The 19,569-nt window shown below is 43.3% G+C and overlaps 1 protein-coding gene across 1 annotated transcript in view; it reads right to left on the bottom strand.

The window, feature by feature from the left end:
- Positions 1–19,569, bottom strand: part of HEXB (hexosaminidase subunit beta) — a gene marked incomplete at its 3' end in the record, with an annotated part of 29,224 nt that overhangs the window by 9,388 nt on the left and 267 nt on the right. The window contains exons 2-10 of the mRNA XM_018574024.1: positions 15,550–15,698; positions 11,628–11,693; positions 11,184–11,230; positions 8,628–8,738; positions 6,995–7,096; positions 6,399–6,549; positions 5,694–5,874; positions 4,206–4,292; positions 1,851–1,923 (exon numbers count right to left, since the gene is read on the bottom strand). Coding sequence (XP_018429526.1) covers positions 1,851–1,923; positions 4,206–4,292; positions 5,694–5,874; positions 6,399–6,549; positions 6,995–7,096; positions 8,628–8,738; positions 11,184–11,230; positions 11,628–11,693; positions 15,550–15,698 — 967 coding nt within the window. The remainder of the gene's footprint in view (positions 1–1,850; positions 1,924–4,205; positions 4,293–5,693; positions 5,875–6,398; positions 6,550–6,994; positions 7,097–8,627; positions 8,739–11,183; positions 11,231–11,627; positions 11,694–15,549; positions 15,699–19,569) is intronic.

Genomic DNA, 19,569 nt, shown 5'->3' with positions numbered 1-19,569 from the left:
ATCACAATATTCATCTAAAAAGATCTCGATTGTGACCAAGTGCCAGGCGGAAATCCAAAAAGACAAAACAATGAAATAATCCCTGTGAATCAAGGGATCCTAATCCAAGTGAAAAGTAATCTCAAATGATTGTGTTAGATGTAGAAATCGATTCATACATAAAGTGTCAGAAATAGAAACAACACAATAAGTGATATTTAGAAACAATCTCAATGTTTTATTCTGAAACGATCTCGATTGTGACCAAATGGAAGCCCAAAAAGATGTGAAACAAATGATACAATAAATCCTCGGTGTTTTCTCTCCAGACGGCTTTTTTTTCTGCTCGTGCGCGCGGGGAAAAAAACGTCCCGTAACATTTTTAAGTCCCCCACCACTACGTTTACGCACATATAAACGTAAATACGCGTTCGATGCGCCAGCGCGGGAAATCGACAATTGCGCTACACGTTACATATCGTCGTGAACGTCGGAGGGAGAGCAATAATTTTAGGGCCATCAATCACTGATAACACTAAACTGATGAGCGGTAAAAGCTTTTAAAGCGTCGCCAATGGCCAATTTAGGGTGTTGTAGTTTTCTGAGGTTCCGCGTGCGTGCGCAATTTTAAGGCTTGACTTGTTTGGTGTCTATTTACCCGACGTGACCCCGTCTCTTATATTTTACCAAAAAATTGGGTAATAAATGTTTTATCATTTAATATAGGGGAAACTGTTTTGTTTTTTTTACATTTCGGTAATTTTTCCTTAATATATTAAAAAATAAAACCCCCCGTGGTGATTAAATACCACCAAAAGAAAGCTCTGTCCCCCAAAAAGTACAGCGTTGTATGACGGAATAAACGTCAGTCAAAGTACTGCAGTGCTAAATACTGAAAAATGGCCCCCCCCCCGGACTTCAAGTGGTTAATTATTTTAAACATTAGTTCATATTTCCACATTAAATACATGTACTTTTTATTATTTAAAGCTGAACCTCTCTCTGTTAGTGAATGCCAATTTTTTTTAATGCAAGTACTTGAGTATGACCTGATATCAGCCTTTTGCAGTCCCTATACAGCAGGGCTGGAGTGCGAGAGGAAGAAGCAGCACTAGAAGCCAATCAGTTCATGTGCTGAATTGAAGCAGGATGCTGATAGAAGGAGAAAGCGGGATGATTGACAGATATAAGTTCATCACTGTGCTGCTTCTCTTTTCACTGTCCAGTCAAAAATTGAGGGCAGGTCCAGGTCAACCTGGGCTCAGAGTAGGTGGGTTAAATGATGCTGGCCATCAGACTAAGGACATCCAGCAGCAGACAAGTAATGGAAGAAAAATCTCTAGATTATAGCTGCATATTGCTGCAAAAACTGTATTGTTATTTTATATGCAAAAGAACGATTTATTTTCATTGTTATTTTTGGCTGGAGTTCTGCTTTAAATATGAACACATACAGCCCTGGACCCCAAATCCAGCCTTAACAAGACCTCAACTTTGCTCCACCTCAGAGTTTTGGCAACCCCCCCTACTCCCATCACCCTACTAACCAAAGCGTCTCATTCGACAGTGGTGTGTCCAGGAAGGTGAGAAAGCTCATAAGTCCATACACACCAGAGAACAACCATAAGGCGTAAGACATGGTTGTGTTCTGGTTTGCCGAGTCCAGGGGTATATAGGTGAAGATGTAGAAACAGAAGTTTTGTTGCCAGACGCAGGTTAAAATGGAAACATTGTTAAAAGATATAAAGTGCTGATTGAGCAGAAAGAGGTCTAGTGTGAGGAACCGCAAGAGAAAATAAGAGTGTAATGTGGGAAAGACAGTGTGGCCAAAAAAAGGTCATTTTTGTATAATTCTGATTGAGACAACATACCTGGTTATGGTTATCAAATACTTCCTGCCAAACCATGTAACCCTTCCCCAATGAGGACATTATGCCTAGTATTCTGGGGAAGAAAGATGGAGAGATGTAAATGACAAACACAAGAAAATGAAATCAAATATTAATGATATGACAGCTCAGGACCACAAGCTGGTGCATGAGCAGCATCATAACCTGTAACAAAAGTTCACCACATACCAACATTTCCTGGACCACATACCAACATTTCCTGGACCAAGTTATTCACTCAGAAGAAAAACCAAAAACAATTGGGTCCCCATCTTGTCCAATCTGGGCTGCAGTTTTCAAATAAAATGCCTATACTTTTTATGCAATGTCTATGCGGCACGCAGCGAATTTCAGCCGGTTCATCAAGAACCATTGAAAATTGGCACAGTGTATGGCCACCTTAAGGCATAGACTTCAAGACCCTCCACTGAAGTCAGGCCCATCAGACCTCCCTTCTACTGCTCCAATAAGATCTCAGAAAGAGGGATAACTGAACTCTTGGTAACAAAATGAAGTCATGATCAGAGGAAAAAACAGAAGAGTTCTACTGGCAAAAACAAGGTAAGCTGTGACTTTGAAAAGAATTAAAGCCAAAGCTTTTTTTTGGGGATCACATTCACCGGCATGCTCCTGTGACCCAAAGAGCCCCGCTGCAGCCGGGAAGGATCCCGACAATATTGTCCAGATCCACCCCTCTGCCTGACAGGTGACTGTCTCTCTAGAGAATACCCAGCTGTGCCCGACCCTCCTCTGTTTGTCACTCCAGGAGCAGAGATAGGGGAAGGGGGAATCCCTGCAGTGAACGGTGACTGCTCTCTCCGGAGAGCTGAGTGATCTGTGGTTTGCGATTGCTCAGTTCTCCATCTATAGAGCCGGCATGTGACAGCTTCAGTGTCCCACGCCAGCTCGAAGTATAGGGAATCATTTTTCTCTCCCAATACTTCTCCTTTAACGTGTATAGATAACAATGGTTCACTAGTTTACAGCACTGCTATCTTTATACGCAGCACTGCTAGACTACAGTGCAGGACAGGAAAGTATACAAACAAGATTACAGAAAACATAAAATACTAAAAAGTGTTTGCAGGCTAAATAATGTGCAACACATACACGTATGTAAGTGCACATGCAGGTAAGAAATCGCAGCACTTCTCCAGACAATGCTTATATGTTCCTTTTTCCCCAAGAAGGTCAACTCCATGTTTGTTGAAGTATTATCCAGAGTCAAGTTCTGGGACCCAGGAAAGGGCACAATCATGTCAATTCCGGTTTGATTAATAGAGCTTATGTTCTCAAATGTGTAGATACATGTTTTTTCCACCCAGCTCAGACCCTGCCCACTCTCCGAGATGCCAGAAAGTTACAAAGTACTGAGAAGTAATGGGAAAAGTTCAATGGAACTAAAAAATTGCTTAAATGATAAAAAGATACAGTTTAAGTATATACAGTATGTTTGCAGATCTGTAGAACTACTAAGTGGTCTGCATTTAGTGCCACCAAGTCAAAATGTTAGTTTGTACTTTGGGATACAACAGGGAAAGATCTGAGCCTCTGCTGGGTTTTTAGTGCCGTTAACAGATGTCATGTCCTGGGGAAAGAGGTGACGTTATATCCTTGTGACCGATGTCATTGGGACGCAAAATGAGGAAACATTCCAAATGGTCACTGGAACAGGAGGGGAGGGGAAATCTCTTAATGGGGACACTTGTCCAAGGTAGGATTTCCTTTCACTTTCTGTTGCGATTCAGGGACGGGAATTGCAGGAAACAGGTACAAAAACATGAATAAAACTTGAAAAGGGTTCTAATCCCTCAACACTATATGCATACCTTAAGAAAATGTCTGAAGCTGTAATTTAACGTTAAGCTGGCCATACACCTATAGATTGTTACATTTTTTCCATCAGACCATAGAAAATCTGCTGATAGATTCCCCCATCTACGCTAAACTGTGTGGATGGAGGAATCTCCCGCTGGGCCCAGATTCAGTATCTTGCTAGTCGGCCCCGCTGGCTCTCAATACCTGAACAATCTGATTGGATGCAGGCATTGTTCAGGTATTTTGAGAGCCAGCGGGGCCGACTAGCAAGATACTGAGGCTTGGCCCAGTGGGAGATTCCTCCATGCACACAGTTTAGCGTAGATGGAGGAATCTGTTGCACTTTTTCCATCTGACCATAGAAAGTCTGCAGATCATCTATAGGTGTATGGCCAGCTTGAGGGCAAGGGATAGGAATGGCATTCTGTACCACGCTGAAGAAAACAGCCCCTTTTTAACAATGCCAAAAGCAAACATTGTGTTATCAGCACTGGCTGACATGAAAGACATGGTACCTACTGTTGAATATAGTACGATTCCAGCTTGCAGTAGTCTGTTCCAAAGCCATGCTCGGCCATGAACTTGGTAATATCAGGATTGGACTTCCTATAGGATTAAGCAGCCAAAATTAATGAATTTCTAAACAAATCTGTGTCAAATAAATATCTATCAATATATACACACACACACACACACAACCTAGATATAATTATTTTTTTTATATACACAGTACAATAAATTCCATTAGATGTAAACTGCATTTTTTGTGCTTTACACAGAGCTGACACACAAAAAAAAAAAAAAAAAAAAAAGGGAAAAAATAGCCACAAAATAGGAATGCACTGTATACATGGCCAAAAAAGATGGTACTAAGCCAAGTTCAGATGCTCAGGAGGAGGCGCCACCAGCTGGTACAAAAGGGAGGTGGGGCAGTTGCATGGACTCTGCTGAACTGTAGGCTCTGAAAAGTGCCATCACCTTCCCTATATTATATGACTATAGAGCAGAGAAAGATTGGCAAGGTGAAACAAGCAAATTTTCCCTTTAAGCCTACCAAGAGGATATGCACAGACCAGTGGTTCTCAACCTGTGTAACCTCAGGACCCACATTTGTCCTTGGTCATTAAGTTGCACCACACTGGAATGCAAAGCATTGCGGCTACCACACGTTCTGGTGTGAGCGATACAACCGTGGGTGGGAGGTGCATTTGGGGCACCATTCAAATGAATGGAAGTGCACCTCCAGCACCAGAACACGCAGTAGGTGCGATTGCGTGGCACAGTGCGTTAATCACACAGGACTGTGTGATTAACACTTTGTACTAGTGTGAACGGGCCCTCAAAAACACAGAGGCACACACAACCACAAACAGTGTCTCACAGACCGAAAACATTTTGGTGTATGATCCACCTACTTTTCCTACCTTGTGCATTGCTTGTACAACTCCCTTGCGTGTCCTGTAGAGGTTCTGGGAGCCAGAATGATGTCACTCCGATCCAGGCACCTTTACAGGGCACGCACAGGAGCAGTAAACAATGCACATATGGATAGAGCTCCCTCGCGGCCATACCCCAAGCCCACCCCACCTCAAGTCTATACTCGGCGAAGGGCAGCATATTTTGAATGGCTGCTCAGCATGAGAAATTACAGTGCTGGGCTAGGGGGAGGCAGAGGAGCCTCTCACCTAATGCAGTGGAAAGCACATGGAGACCCACTGACACACCAGTTGAGAACTACGGCACAGACCACAAGCACAACCCTCATGTGACAATACCCAGGGCTGTCTATAGGTCCTCCAGGCAGCATTGCTGCAGTATTCATTTCTGGGGCCAGAGCAGTTTGTGGATGACATATACAGACAAACTAACTACCTTTTGCCGCTGTTACTTTTTTCCTTTTAGTGTATGTCGCTTTAAAATGTGTGATTATACAGTGGATGCTGTCTACAAATTTGGTGGAATTATTTACCTGGTATTTAATATAAAAAAGATCACATTTAAACTCACCAGCAAGAGAAGTTTACCTCATCCCCTCCTAGATGGACATATTTGTCAGGAAACACTTTGCCAATTTCATTAAATAACTTGTACATAAATGCGTAAGTGTCATTGACAATTGGGTTCACAGGTCCAAAAGTTCCACTTGGTGCGCCATCTTTGTAACAGGGAGTCAAAAGATCTTTTTGACCTAAAGTACAAAAATAATGAATATATTTACTATAGAAAGAAAAACACACAAGAGAGAACGGACTAAAAACTGTGATGTGCAAACCCTACTGGTTAATCATCTTGGCATGCTCCCATAGGGTCCCTTTTGGGGAGTGTAGAGTACAACACACAACATTAGGAGGACAATTTAAATCCAGTACAACTCCTAAAACTCCAAGTCTAATTGGCTGTATTTGTTGGCACCTCTACTTTCTATTTGCTTCAGTTTTATATACCAAGATAATCTAATGATTGCAAAAAAGCATAAGCAAATTATGAGAACTTATAACAACTAATAAAAATAATGACTGTAGTGATCTAAAATCTAATGCATTTGGCAAATGTTCAGGATCTTTGTATGGTGCTTTTAGTGGGCGTACACACACACAAATATAAGCAGGAAATTGCAGCTGAAGTATCAGTCTAATGGAATAAACATCATATTAAGAAGCACAAAATAATAGTATGTAGAAGCTCCTTTTGGTTTGCACACAGCATACTCACCTTTACCCCATGAGTCAGTATGTCCTGGTGTATCAAACTCTGGTATAACACGAATTCCTCTTAGTCTAGCATACTCAATCACCATGCGTACATCAATAAAAGTATAAATATGAGTGAGGGGATGATAAGTGATCAGGTGCGGATCTGCAGACTGATGCAGTGCGTTTTTGCTGCGTTTATGATGCGTTCCAGTTCTTTTTTTTTGCTGGAGTGGGGCTGTTAGTATGTTAGCTGCAGTGCAGTGCGTTTTTGATGCGTTTTTGACGCGTTTGTGGACCGGACAAAATGTGACATGCAGTACACGCAGCTGAACGGACTGCGCACGTGAGAACTGGAGCCCATAAAACACATAGGGATACATTGGGATGCATTTTGAGTGCAGCAGCGTACGGAGCCGGTCAGCACACAAAACGGACGTCCTGTGAACAGGCCCTTAAGGTTTGAAAATGAAAAATAGAAGCTGATTGGCTGTCATGCACAACTGCTCCAGTTTTGATAAATTCCCCCAATTACCTACAGAAAGAAAAAGGGGGCAATTACAAACCTGGAACTTGTGGTATTACTCTCTACTAGAACCCCAGTATAAAATCACTTACCATGTTACTTAGTTCAGGGAATGTTTCACTTTGGTAAGGAAAAGATGGATCATCAACTATATGCCAGTGAAGGACGTTCATTTTGTTAAATGCCATAGCATCCTAAAACAGAAATGGGATTCATTTTAAAGAAAAGGAAAAAATTGACTGAATCAAAAAATTTGTTTCCAAGCAACATAGGTAAAAATATATAAAACAAACATTCTCTTCTAGGTTTACTGCCATCAGCTCTAGGGTTCCAGCTGTTACCTTCCATCATGACACACAGACACATATATGTTGAACAGAAATACCAAAGTAAATGAAAAGCAGAATATTGTTTTAATTAGGGATGTCCCGATACTAGTATCGAGGCCACTACAGGGCATTTTCACAATTACTTGTACTCGTGAAAATGCCCCAATAATAAAGTCAGATACCGGCCCATTAAATTTTAAAAAATCGGATTGGCTACCTAAGGTCCCGCGCGATTGTGAGGACCTGAGGCAGCCTGCCAGGGTAGTAGTTGTCTTTGACACTGCTTGCCGGGTCTCACATCTCCTCCTTCCCGGCGCAGGTACAAGACTTGCACCCACCACGTTCAGCTCACCACCCGCCCGTTCAGCCCAGCACCTGGCCGCAGAGCACTGGAGAGACCCACATGTAGCCCTGGCGAGATCTGTATTCAGCTCTGGCGAGATCTGTATTCAGCTCTGATGAGAAACTGCCCTTAAATCATTAGCCTGTATTGTTTTAGAAAAAATGTCACATGTCCCTTTAAGAAAAAGTATTGGTATCGACAAATACCTAAAAGGGAAAGTACTTGTACATGGTCTTGAAAAAATGGTATCGGGACATCGCTAGTTTTAATTTAAGCAGCTGTTGAGATGGCCATTCTTAATCATCTATTAATATAACTCTACCTCTTTTACTCTTGCATAAGCGGGAAAAAAAAAAATACAGTCCAGGACTTGACACCCTGAGGTGCACTACAACTACTGGTGTGCTTTGCTCGGCACAGTGCGGTTTGTGACGCATCGCACTGCTTACTTTTTTGTCAACATTTTATTGAACGTTAGATTGGGCCCCTGAGTCGGACTGGTCTCTTGCTGAGAATGCCAATTTCTAGCAGTCTCTAGCTTTGACGCCTTACTGGTCTTGAACCTAGGGATGCACCAATATCACTTTTTTGGTATCGAGTATGCAGTATCGATACTTTGCTTTCGGTAGTCACGGATACAGAGAACCGATACTGATTGGCTGGAAAGCCAGCTTCCTGGCCAATCAGCTTGGAGCCGGCTTCCCGGCCAATCAGGAAGCTGGGTCATTACTCTGCGTGTTACCCTATGGCACAGCCAGTCAGAGGAAATCTTCCTCTGACCGGAAGTTCCTGTATTGGGGAAGGTATCAGAGCATTTGGGCGATTACGGGTACTTGCCCAAATACTCTATATCAGCACTGGTGCATCCCTACTTAAACCAGGAAACAGCCAGTGAACTCAGAACGCCTAATCTGCATACATTGTTATGGTCAGCAATTTAGACAGCACTGAAGCCAGAGGATCAGCATTTACAGGAGTTCAGCAATGGCGTCCCACATTATATGAATCATACCTGGATTCCTATCACATGAGTTCCAGTGTCGCTAAACTCACCAATGTTTTTAGGATGACTTTTAGAGGCAGAAAATGCCTGGATGTGTCCAGCAGTACTCCTCTGTGGGCAAACCTCGGAAAGTCACTAATCTGCGTTTTGTTTATAAGGAACTGGAGGGAGAAAGACAAGTAAAATAGGTTTTATATACACCTTTGTATTAGTACTACAGAAAGTTGTTAAGAAGACAGTTAAGAAAAACAGTTTATATTAGTTATCCATAACTGCATTATCGTTTTAATAAAATCTAGGTTTAGGGGTTTTTTTTTTAAATATATAAATCCCAACACAAAATAGATTTGTATGGCTACTTTCATCAATACCCTCATGTATGTGCACCAGAGGAGGAACATAACACAATGTCCATAGATCCTATGACTGACTAGGTACAGAGATAGAGATATATTGGGCTGATTCACACCATATGTGTTGGCCAGCGCAGCCCCAACACAAAACAAGACAATTTATTTTGTCACGGACTGGATCGGTTCACATCACCAAGTTGCGAAGGGAAGGTGGTGCTGTGCGCTGAAAAGAAGTATGGCATGCTTTTTTTCAGTGCAGCAAGATGTGACATGGAACAACCGCCTCGCACCCTGCTAAGCCTGTAGAACTGAATTAAATGTCACTCGTGACATTTCAATAAAGTTCTACCTAAAAAAAAAAAATAAAATACAGTGGCATTTAGGGGAGGAGGGAGAGGACCTGCACCCACTGTACTGTTACTACCAAGAGAATTGGCGCGAGGCGGTATTTGCTCAAACTGTTTGCTCCCTTTCTTTTTAAAATACTTTGCGTGTCCACAAAATACCCATTTTATTGCCTTAATGTAGTAGTCATATCACTGTGCCATCTTCACTATATCATTTTACAGCATTTTAGCTGTTGATAATGACATCAATGCCACTACCAACACAACCAGAATGGAGGCACAATGTCAGCTAGGACATCTAGTTTCCAAGTGGTGCACATGTCACTAAAGTGATACCATTGCCTGCTACGCAGGGACTAGAATTCCCAGGCATTGCACCTTCATGATGGTTGTACTGGTAGCAGCACCAGCAACGTTACATTCACTTCTGTAATCTTGAGAACTACAGGGGGGTATTTACATTGCGGCCTGGTTCCACTGGAAGAGGCCATCACTCTGATTAGTGCTGCAAAAACTAATTGATTATAAATCGATGATGAGAATCGTTGGCAACGATTCTCATAATTGATTAGTTGCTGCCACCACAGTGCTCCTCTGTTCCCCTCCCCGCTTGTGCTGCCTGCAGCAGTCTGTGTCCCTTTCAATCCCCACTGCTCTCACCGCCTGTATCGGCAGAGGCAGCGGGGACACAGACCACTGCAGTAGGCACCAGTGGTGAGGAGACACCGCTGTGACGGCATTCCCACACTGCCGCCCGGTACCTCTGCCCAGTTCCTTCTCTGCCCCCTCCCCCCCTCTCCCCCGTGCCTTCTCTACCTCACCCCATCCCTCCACTGCCCTGGTCCGTCTCTGTCCCTCATGCCTCTACCGCATGCCTCCTTTGCCCCTGCCCTCCTTTGCATCTAGAGGCTGGGAGGCATACCCAGCATGCTATTGGATATTTTAAAATGTAATAGCCAATAGCAGGCTGGCTATTGCACCTGCCCACTGCCTGCTGTCAATCAGCAGAGGAGGACCTGATGTAGAATTTTCTCCTTCAGGTCCCTCCCCTGCTGACTGACAGCAGGCAGTGGGTGGGAGTAATAGCCAGCCTGCTATTGACTATTGCAATTTGAAATATCGAATAGCAGGCTGGGTATAGCTCTCAGCAATAAAGTAAAAAAATAAAATAAAATTGCCATTAATTTCAATGGATCCCAAATGCACTTCCCGTCCGCAGTGTCATCGCCTGAACTGGAACGTGCGGTACTGCAATGCTGTGCGTTCCACTGCAGTGCGATTTAAAAAAAAAATGTGCATACCGTTTTATTATGAAGTAGACTTTATGTCTGTAACACTGGATTTGCGTATTTTATTTTAAATAAATGACAGTATTATTATTTTTTTATCTAATTGAATTTAATAGATCGGCTAACTAATCGATTATGAAAATAATAGTTAGCTGCATCCCTAACTGATGGTAGGGTGTAGTAACCCATTCAGGAAATAGAGATTTGGGATAATCACTGTGTGGAGAAGAGCTGCAGGACACAAGATTGGGAAGAAATAACAGGAAGCCCCCCATAGCTTGAAGCAGAACTCCAGTTTGTTTATTTAAATGTGCCTTCAGTGGTGAAGTGCCCCATAATGAAGTACAATTGAACAGTTATGGTTGGGTGAGGGTCCCAAACAAAGTGCAGAGAGTCCCACATTGCACTCTAAAAAAGCAATGACAGCAGCAGTGACCAGCTCTTTAACAAAGATTACTGTGATTTCAAAGAACGGCACAGACAACAGTCATAATAAGAGAGCACGCCTTTTCTCATGGGCACCAGTCATAACGAGGTAATTATAACGTGCAAAATAGGAATACTGAAAACACAGAGCATCAAATGAACCTTTGAGATGAGTGCTACATAATACTTACTGCTCCGGTGCTGTCTTGATAAACTAACTGGCTGAACGTCTCAAGACCTTAAAACAAAATAAAATTTAGGCTTAAAACAAAAACGGTGCAAGGGTGTATTTTCTTATATGTCAAATGACACAAAAGGGGTTCAGCTAATTAAAGAGAGACTTCCAGCCAAAATTCATCTGCTTAAGACGTTGTATGTACCGTAGTTAATGTTCAACAACCAAGTGCCACTTTTAAACAAAAAGCAGATAACGGAACCCTCAACTGGAGCCCCAACGTTCCCCCTCAAATAAAGCAGTGCAATAACGAAGCATACAGGTGGAATCTGTAGTTGCAGCACTGAGAATGACAGGAATGGGGAGCGGATTGATCCTCGTTACTAAAATCATGGATTCCAAACAGACAAGTGGCTTTTATTTTAACCAGAGGATCCAGATGAATATAGAAAGTCATTACCTCTCAGAGCACCCCAGACTTGACTTGCTTCAAGAACAGCTGCATCACCATTAACCATCAGCTTATCTACAGTAAACAAAAAGGAAGAAATCATTTGTAAAGTACAAAATATAAAATGAGGTCATACAATGACTTAAGTTAAAGCAGGATCCCCTTTTAATATTCTGAGCGGATGGAGAGAAGATCAGTGTGTTGCTAATAACAGGACATAGCGCGGTTGGAATATTGCGCACACAAAGAAGGCTGAAGGAGATATAAAGCTTGGCTTTTGTCCTCATTCGCTTTAGCGCACTGCCTTGCGCATTTTGATGCCTTTCTTACCCTTTACATCTCCACCACTGTAGACTATAGTATACCATATTCACTGCAGTGCACCAGACACAGACACATGCAGTCTTTATTGTACAATGAAAGTCAAACGAAAAATTTACATGTTCACTAAACATTTACACACTTTGACCTTTTAGGAAAATCAAAGGAATGTCTCTTCAAGCCAATTCTAAACTGAATGGAAGCCTATCAGGAAAACTAAAGCTGACCATAGACTTCAGATATTGTTCCAATGTATTAGAACAATCTTCTTTACTAAAGTCATCTCTTGTCTGAGCTGCAGCTCTGAACCAGAATGGTCATGTGGGACTGTTGGAGGCTATTGTCATGGAATTGTATCTTTGCACCGCAAAAGGTGTATATGAGAGACACTAAACTCAGGAGTTAAATCTTAAAAATTCATTCAATGCCCTATTAACAAGAATGTTAGGACAGAAGGAAGGACAGTGTCAGCACCGATTCAGAGATGGTTTGAGGATCTACAGCCGAGTGATACACAAATAAGATACATTTTTATTCATAGTTAAAAGTACATGAATGCATTAAAGATTTACCTCCTGAGTTTAGTGTCACTTTAAATTAGTGGCTTCCACTTAGGTTTGTATAAAATCACTGCAGTGCTAGAACAGGCAACACAGACACCCAAAGTTTTCTTACAAACTGTTCTAGTTAATTGCCATGTACGAGAATGTTTATCTTATACAAAGTGTTTGCATAAGCATGTACTTTTAAGCAAAAGAGGAAATGAAGTTGCAATTCAGCAGAACATGGGTATTCCAGGGAAGAATGTAGGATTGTACATATACAGTATATCATAAACGAACAAAGGGGCAAATTAGTGTGTAGAAGAACGATTAGCGTGGAGTGCAAATCATCTAAAAGAATTGTGGTTTTTATATCCGTGCGAGTGTGTACAAGGTTTAGAAATGGTAACATTTCACTCACACTGTCCTATACAAATTTGAATAACACCTTATCCACAGACAGCCAGATCAGGAAACGAACATATAACTATTTTCGGTACACTTTACTGGGTCAGATTAATTTTACTCTGACGCCACTGAGATTGTGCCAACATTACACTGCTGGGGAGTCGGGGTTGCTGACCAACCTCTGGCAGACCACAGAGATAAGACAGTGACAGGACAATATGACCCGTCTGTGCGTCTGCATGCCTGGTGCATGGACAATAGCAGATGATTCTGCGAGTGTATGTTGATCAGACATGTTGTTTGGAGAGGTCAGCCAGTTATGTTCTTAGACATGAAATTAAACAATAAAATGGTGAACATTCAGAGTAGCACTGAGCTGAGGTTTTTTTGTACTTGTTTGTTGAGACAAAGACCTTTTCTACTTTCATTATTAAGCAAGGCGCACCCGATATCATGTGATTAAAGTTGCTAGTTCTCTAGAAGGTTTATGGAGCAATCTGAAATCATTCTACATCCAACAATCAAATCTGTTTGTTCAATCTTCTGAACACACAGAGCGAATTTCAATGTGTGTATAGCCTACTTTACCGTAAGCTTTTTAATACGAGATTCTTCAGGCTCTAGTCCCTCACATAGCCACACACAGATTTTTTTTTTTTTTTTTTAGCTGGGGGGATATAAGCCTTGCTAAGTATGACAGACCACTATAGCCCTATCTGGCCTTCCCACAAGACTGGTTTATAGAACTACTCCTGCATCTTAAGCCCACAAAAACAAAATATCAGGGATGTTCAGATAGCAAGTACCATACTTGGTACAAGTACATGTACAGATACTTTTCCAGCTCCAAAACTAGACTAGAGAAAAATTAAAGTTAGGAGGCAGCTGTCATTTTAAAAAGGAGAATACGGAGCTCCTAGGATTTGTGCATCCCTGTTTTAATGTATGATTTATTTTTATTTATTTAAATACATGTAAGGGATGCACCGCTATTATTTTTTCAAGTACTGATACCTGTCCAAGTACTCACAGAAACAAGTACTGATACATTCTTCTTTATTGTCATGTGAGCCAGAGCCAGGTCCAAGCTGCAACCCTGGTAGTTCGTGTGAAAATGCCAAGTATCCACTCTGGTATCTAAACATACCTACAAAATATATTACAGCTTACCAGTGGTGGTGGTGGTGGCTGCATTAGTCTTTTTCCAGGCAATTTCTCTAACCTGCCAATACTGTGAATAACAAACATACTCTCCTAGGGTGGGTACTCTCACTTAATCCACTGTATCCATGGAAGAGCGATGGATGTCATACTAGAACAGGACTACAAACATATCTTCCTTTTTTGGCCTCCATCACAAGGGCAAGCAGGGGGAATTTCTTATATAAAGATTATTTCTTAAAAAGGTCCAGTTCCAGCAAAAAAAAAATTTCTGGAGCTGCTGTTGACCGATTCACATATAGCTGATGACCATTAACAGAATTTAGGAGCAGATCAGCTGGCCTCTCCCCTTGGGCCCTTTCACACTTGAGCTGATCGTCTTTAGTCCTTTTAGAGGCTGCTTTGATGTCAATTAGGTAAAGACATGCACAACCCAAAAGAAGCTCATGACATTTTTTTTTACACTACAGGTGTTCTACAAGTGACAAAACGCTCAGATGTGAACGGGGGCCATTAAAAACAATGGGATTCCTTGTGTTGAGTGTTGTAGAGCCTAAAAGAACTATGGGGTAACCTTTTTATTCCATAGTTCTCTTTAGGGTCACAGGAGGACATATACTAACATCCCCGCTATATACTGAAAGCGCCACAGCCGGTACAGATGCCAACAATACTGTTGTCACCTAGCTGGCTGATTGACAGCGGTCTCTGCCTATCTAGAGGCCGTGGCAGCTCTGCCTGCCCCCTCCCCCAGTCAGCGCTGGAGGATCGCAGAGGGGGAAATCCCTGCGGGGAGCGGTGACTGACGGTCACCACTCACTGCAGGGAGATGATCGGGAAGTGAGAAAGCGACGGTATATGTTCGCTCACTTCCCAATCTATAAAGTCGACGTGTGACAGTTTCATTGTCACAGGTCGGCTCGAACTATGAGGATGAGTGGAAATCAATCACCTCATAGTTCTCCTTTAAGCATTCAAGCTACAAAACTCTCAGGTGTCAATGGCGCCTTAGTGGTCCTGTCAACTCCTGCCAGAGGGAGCTTACAGGGCATGCACAAAAGGATTTCTACAATACAATAGGTTTTATATTAAATGATGGGTGAGTAAATCCAGGGGTGGACAGACTAATATGGAATTCAGGATCCTGTTTGTGCGATCCAGGAGTCAGTTCCATTGACAACTGGAGAAAACCCCAAAAAGGGAAGTGCCAGTTGTAATTTTTAAGGAGCACTGGCGACCTGGCTCCTGGGATTGGTCCAGCCCTGATCGAAACAAATTAAAATCAAAGGCTTCAATTTCTTATCTACACTGCAAAATGTCTGTTACTTCCTTGAGGTGAACACAATGATGTGTCCTATGCATTTTGCACTGAAGCACACTCACAGTGAAATTCACACATTTATCTATGACCAAGCTCGCAGTCTACATGACACAAAAGACAAAGACGACCAGAAAAGAACTTGCACAGTTTGCTTAGTACTACAATTCTAGATACTCACATGACTCGTCTGAAAGGACGCTGGGGTACTTGTGACATTCATTGTCCTTGGCAGTGAGGGTGACCTGAAGTTGTACTAATCGCCCGGAACTCTGTAGACCTTTGGGTGCATCTTTCAGGCGCAACAAGCCAAACATGTAATCGAAGTACCTGAGAATAAACACTGTAAATGTTAAACATGTGCATTCTAAAAAGACGTATGCAGTGCATCACTGAAAGGACATATTAAAACACGGTTATCCGTCATGCACAAAGAGATAAGTTTACAATCAACATACAGCTTTGTTATCCGCTTCCTCTCATAACACATTAACGCCAGTCACTTTAAGGGCACATAGAAAACAATCGCTTAAACCACAACGTTGGTGTGATGGGTGGACATGTATTTTTTCACAGCGTACTGGATGGCACTGGAGGTCACCCCAGTGCAGCACAGCACACCATGCTTCTGTGCTGAGAAATTAACATTTTGTACACTTGCAATAAAGTTAAGAAAAAAAAATCATAAACAGTATGATGAGCTGAAACAGCACATTACAGCATCCCCATACTGCCTAAACGGAAAGCAATCTGCGTTCTAAGGCTATGTTCACACCATGTACGGACCATATCTGGAGCAGATCTGCAAACAGAGTGCAGTGCATTTTAGCTGTGATTTTGCCGCGTTTCGATGCGTGTCTTTTTTTGCTTGAAATGGGCTTTTAGGTGCAGTCCAGTGCGTTTGTATGCATTTTTTATGCGTTTTCATGAGTTCCAGATCAGAGAAAATGTGACAAGCAGTATTTTCTTTAGTCTGGAATGGAACAGACTACGTTGGTGTGAACAGAGCCCAGAAATACCACAGGGATACTTTTTTGGTCCGGGAACAAACTGTTCTGGTCTGGACATGGTCCGAACATGTACAGTGCGTTCCAGCATGGTTAGCTGCCGGAACACACTGTATCACATAGTAAACTCCCTCCTGCGTTCTGTGGTGGGAGGGGGCATGGGGGTGCATTAAAGTCAATGGCACCACAGCCACGCCCCCCTGCCCGCAGTGGCTGCGGTGCCATTGACTTCAATGTACTGCCATGCCCTTCTGCCCCAGAACGCAGGGAGCTGGCCAAGATGCGATACAGTGCGTTCCAGCAGCTAACCGTGCTGGAACGCACTGCATATGGTGTGAGCAAGCCGTTGAGTCCAAAATAAGAAGGTCTCCTTCTAAAAATGTTCGTCGTCTGTCTATCTCTGGTTTCAATGCATTGAGTGCAACTAAAATCTAAACTCCCGAGCTACATACTCGACAGCTCATGAAGTCAGCTTTAGGCGTATTTGAGAGCGATCGATCAATCTTTCTCTCGATGGATCTCTCTCAAATATGCGTAGATCTGAGGGATAGCAAGAGGTAGAGAGTGAAATGTATCCCCCTGTGCACAGATGAATACTTACTGAGTTCCGACAGGCCCGGCCTCCATTGTTTGTTTACATCCTGTGGAGGACATCTTCTCTGGGCCGTGCCTGTGCAGTACATCCCCTTTGACTACTACAGAGCTCAACTACCTCCATCTTCTGGCTAGGAGATAAACCCTGTAGCAGTCAACGTGATATACTACACAGAAGAGGCCCAGAAGAGGTTATGTCCACTGCAGGATGTAAACAAACAGAGGCCAGGCCCTTGGGAACTTGGCAAGCATTCCTTCCTGTGCACAGGGAGGGAGGAAGCCAGGAGGTCAGCTCAGAGGGGTACTTTGTTCTAATCTGCACTTATACTTTATTGCTGGTATAGAGCTGCAGGCCGTATTTATTTACACAGTGAGGTGGAACTGCACTCTTCCTCATAAACCTTTTTATGAGCACAACACATGCAAATAAATGAAACCTGCACTCCAAGCTGGCAACTAAATTAACAGGTGAAAGACACACATAAATCATCTTACCTGCGCAATGATCTGTGATTCTGCTCAGCTGTGCCTATGGCCAGCAGCACAGCTCAGCGTGGAGCTCTGTAAAGGTGCCCATACACCTTACGATTATCGTACGATAACCGTATGCGATCGACTTTTCGTACGTCAATCGTAACGTGTGAAAAGAGTGCCCAACCGATAGTACTGTACAATCGTACGACTTTTTGACGGTCAAGCATGTTTGAAAACTTTGGTCGATCGTACGATGTTCGCATAGTTGGTGGCGTTTCCGTCCGTCAAAAGTCTACAATTAACACTGCGCATGCGCAAACGAAAATAATTGCGGTCAATTACCTCAAGTCGTCCAGGTGGTTTTTTTTTTTTTTTTAACTACCGCTGATTGAACCTTTCGATAAAATCGGGGCAGGATGGGGCACTCGCACGAAAATCGCATGACGGTTCGATCATCGGACGAAAAGTTTCGTCCGATAATCGTAAGGTGTATGGGTGGGTTGGTTCATGCAACTTCGCCCATGGCAACAATCCCTACACCAGCCCTGGCTAAACGCAATCTTGTCCGGGAGGCAATTCTGCCAGCAGCCCTCAGGGGACCCACCACAACCACCTCCCCCTTACATCTGCCTCAAAGGCTTCCTCCGGTCTCAGCGGCTATGGTCAGTCCTGTTTTGGTTACAATTGTTTGTATCGGGACAAGTAGATTGTCATGAGTGACAAGTAGATTGGGGCCCCCCACTTTAGTCCAAGTAGTTCCTGGGAGTTCCTAGTTGGCTGTGAATGATGCGACACTACAGTGGTGAATAAATATTGCCTGAAATGAAGTTGGAGTGCGAGTGACTTTTCCTACACTGCACACACCTATAGAGATTTAATATGAGGCTGTATAATGATCAGAGAAGATCTATCACTACACGGGGATCCAATCGGATCCTCGATCTCAAACTCGATGTGGGTTTATTGCAAACAGTCATGTGACCGCACACATCCAATGACAGACACTGATCGCTCTCTCTCAGTGCAACAGGAAAGTTCAGGTTTTTCCCCAAGCAGACAAACAGGGAACTAGAATACTAGTCCCTCATCATGTGACACAAGACACAGTGTACTGCAAAGTGTCACTTCATGCCTGAGGTCAGGTGACAGGCGATCCGCCCTTCATCTGTAGGGGAGCAAACTGCCATCCAGCAGCAGTTAGAACTACAAGTCTCAGCATGCTTTGATAGCAAGGGTCACCATGCATGTTACAATCTGATCATGCAATCTTTATACAATCAATGTAATATAAGGAACTAGCTGAACTATTCAATCAGGCAGGCCCTAGCACTACATAGTTGCGGGCAGATCTAAAGAAGATTGTACAATCAGATTGTAACATGTGTGGTGGGCTTAGAGGTCATCAGGACAAATCACATCGCGCAGTATGTGCAGCGCGCACACACACGGGACAAATCACATCGCGCAGTATGTGCAGCGCGCACACACACGGGACAAATCACATCGCGCAGTATGTGCAGCGCGCACACACACGGGACAAATCACATCGCGCAGTATGTGCAGCGCGCACACACACGGGACAAATCACATCGCGTAGTATGTGCAGCGCGCACACACGGGACAAATCACATCGCGTAGTATGTGCAGCGCGCACACACACGGGACAAATCACATCGCGTAGTATGTGCAGCGCGCACACACACGGGACAAATCACATCGCGTAGTATGTGCAGCGCGCACACACGGGACAAATCACATCGTGTAGTATGTGCAGCACACACACACGGGACAAATCACATCGTGTAGTATGTGCAGCACATACACACGGGACAAATCACATCGTGTAGTATGTGCAGCACACACACACACGGGACAAATCACATCGTGTAGTATGTGCAGCACACACACACGGGACAATCACATCGTGTAGTATGTGCAGCACACACACGGGACAATCACATCGTGTAGTATGTGCAGCACACACACGGGACAATCACATCGTGTAGTATGTGCAGCACACACACGACAATCACATCGTGTAGTATGTGCAGCACACACACGGACAATCAGATGGTGTAGTACAGGTGACAGGACGAGGAACACCCATCACCCAGTCCTCGCACTCA

This window comes from Nanorana parkeri, unplaced genomic scaffold (genome assembly GCF_000935625.1).
Source record: "Nanorana parkeri isolate BGI_ZX_2015 unplaced genomic scaffold, ASM93562v1 scaffold2681, whole genome shotgun sequence".
NCBI classification, from domain to species: Eukaryota; Metazoa; Chordata; class Amphibia; order Anura; family Dicroglossidae; genus Nanorana; species Nanorana parkeri.
Note: the sequence above shows the minus strand (reverse complement) of the source record. Positions and strands in the feature narration are given on the sequence as shown.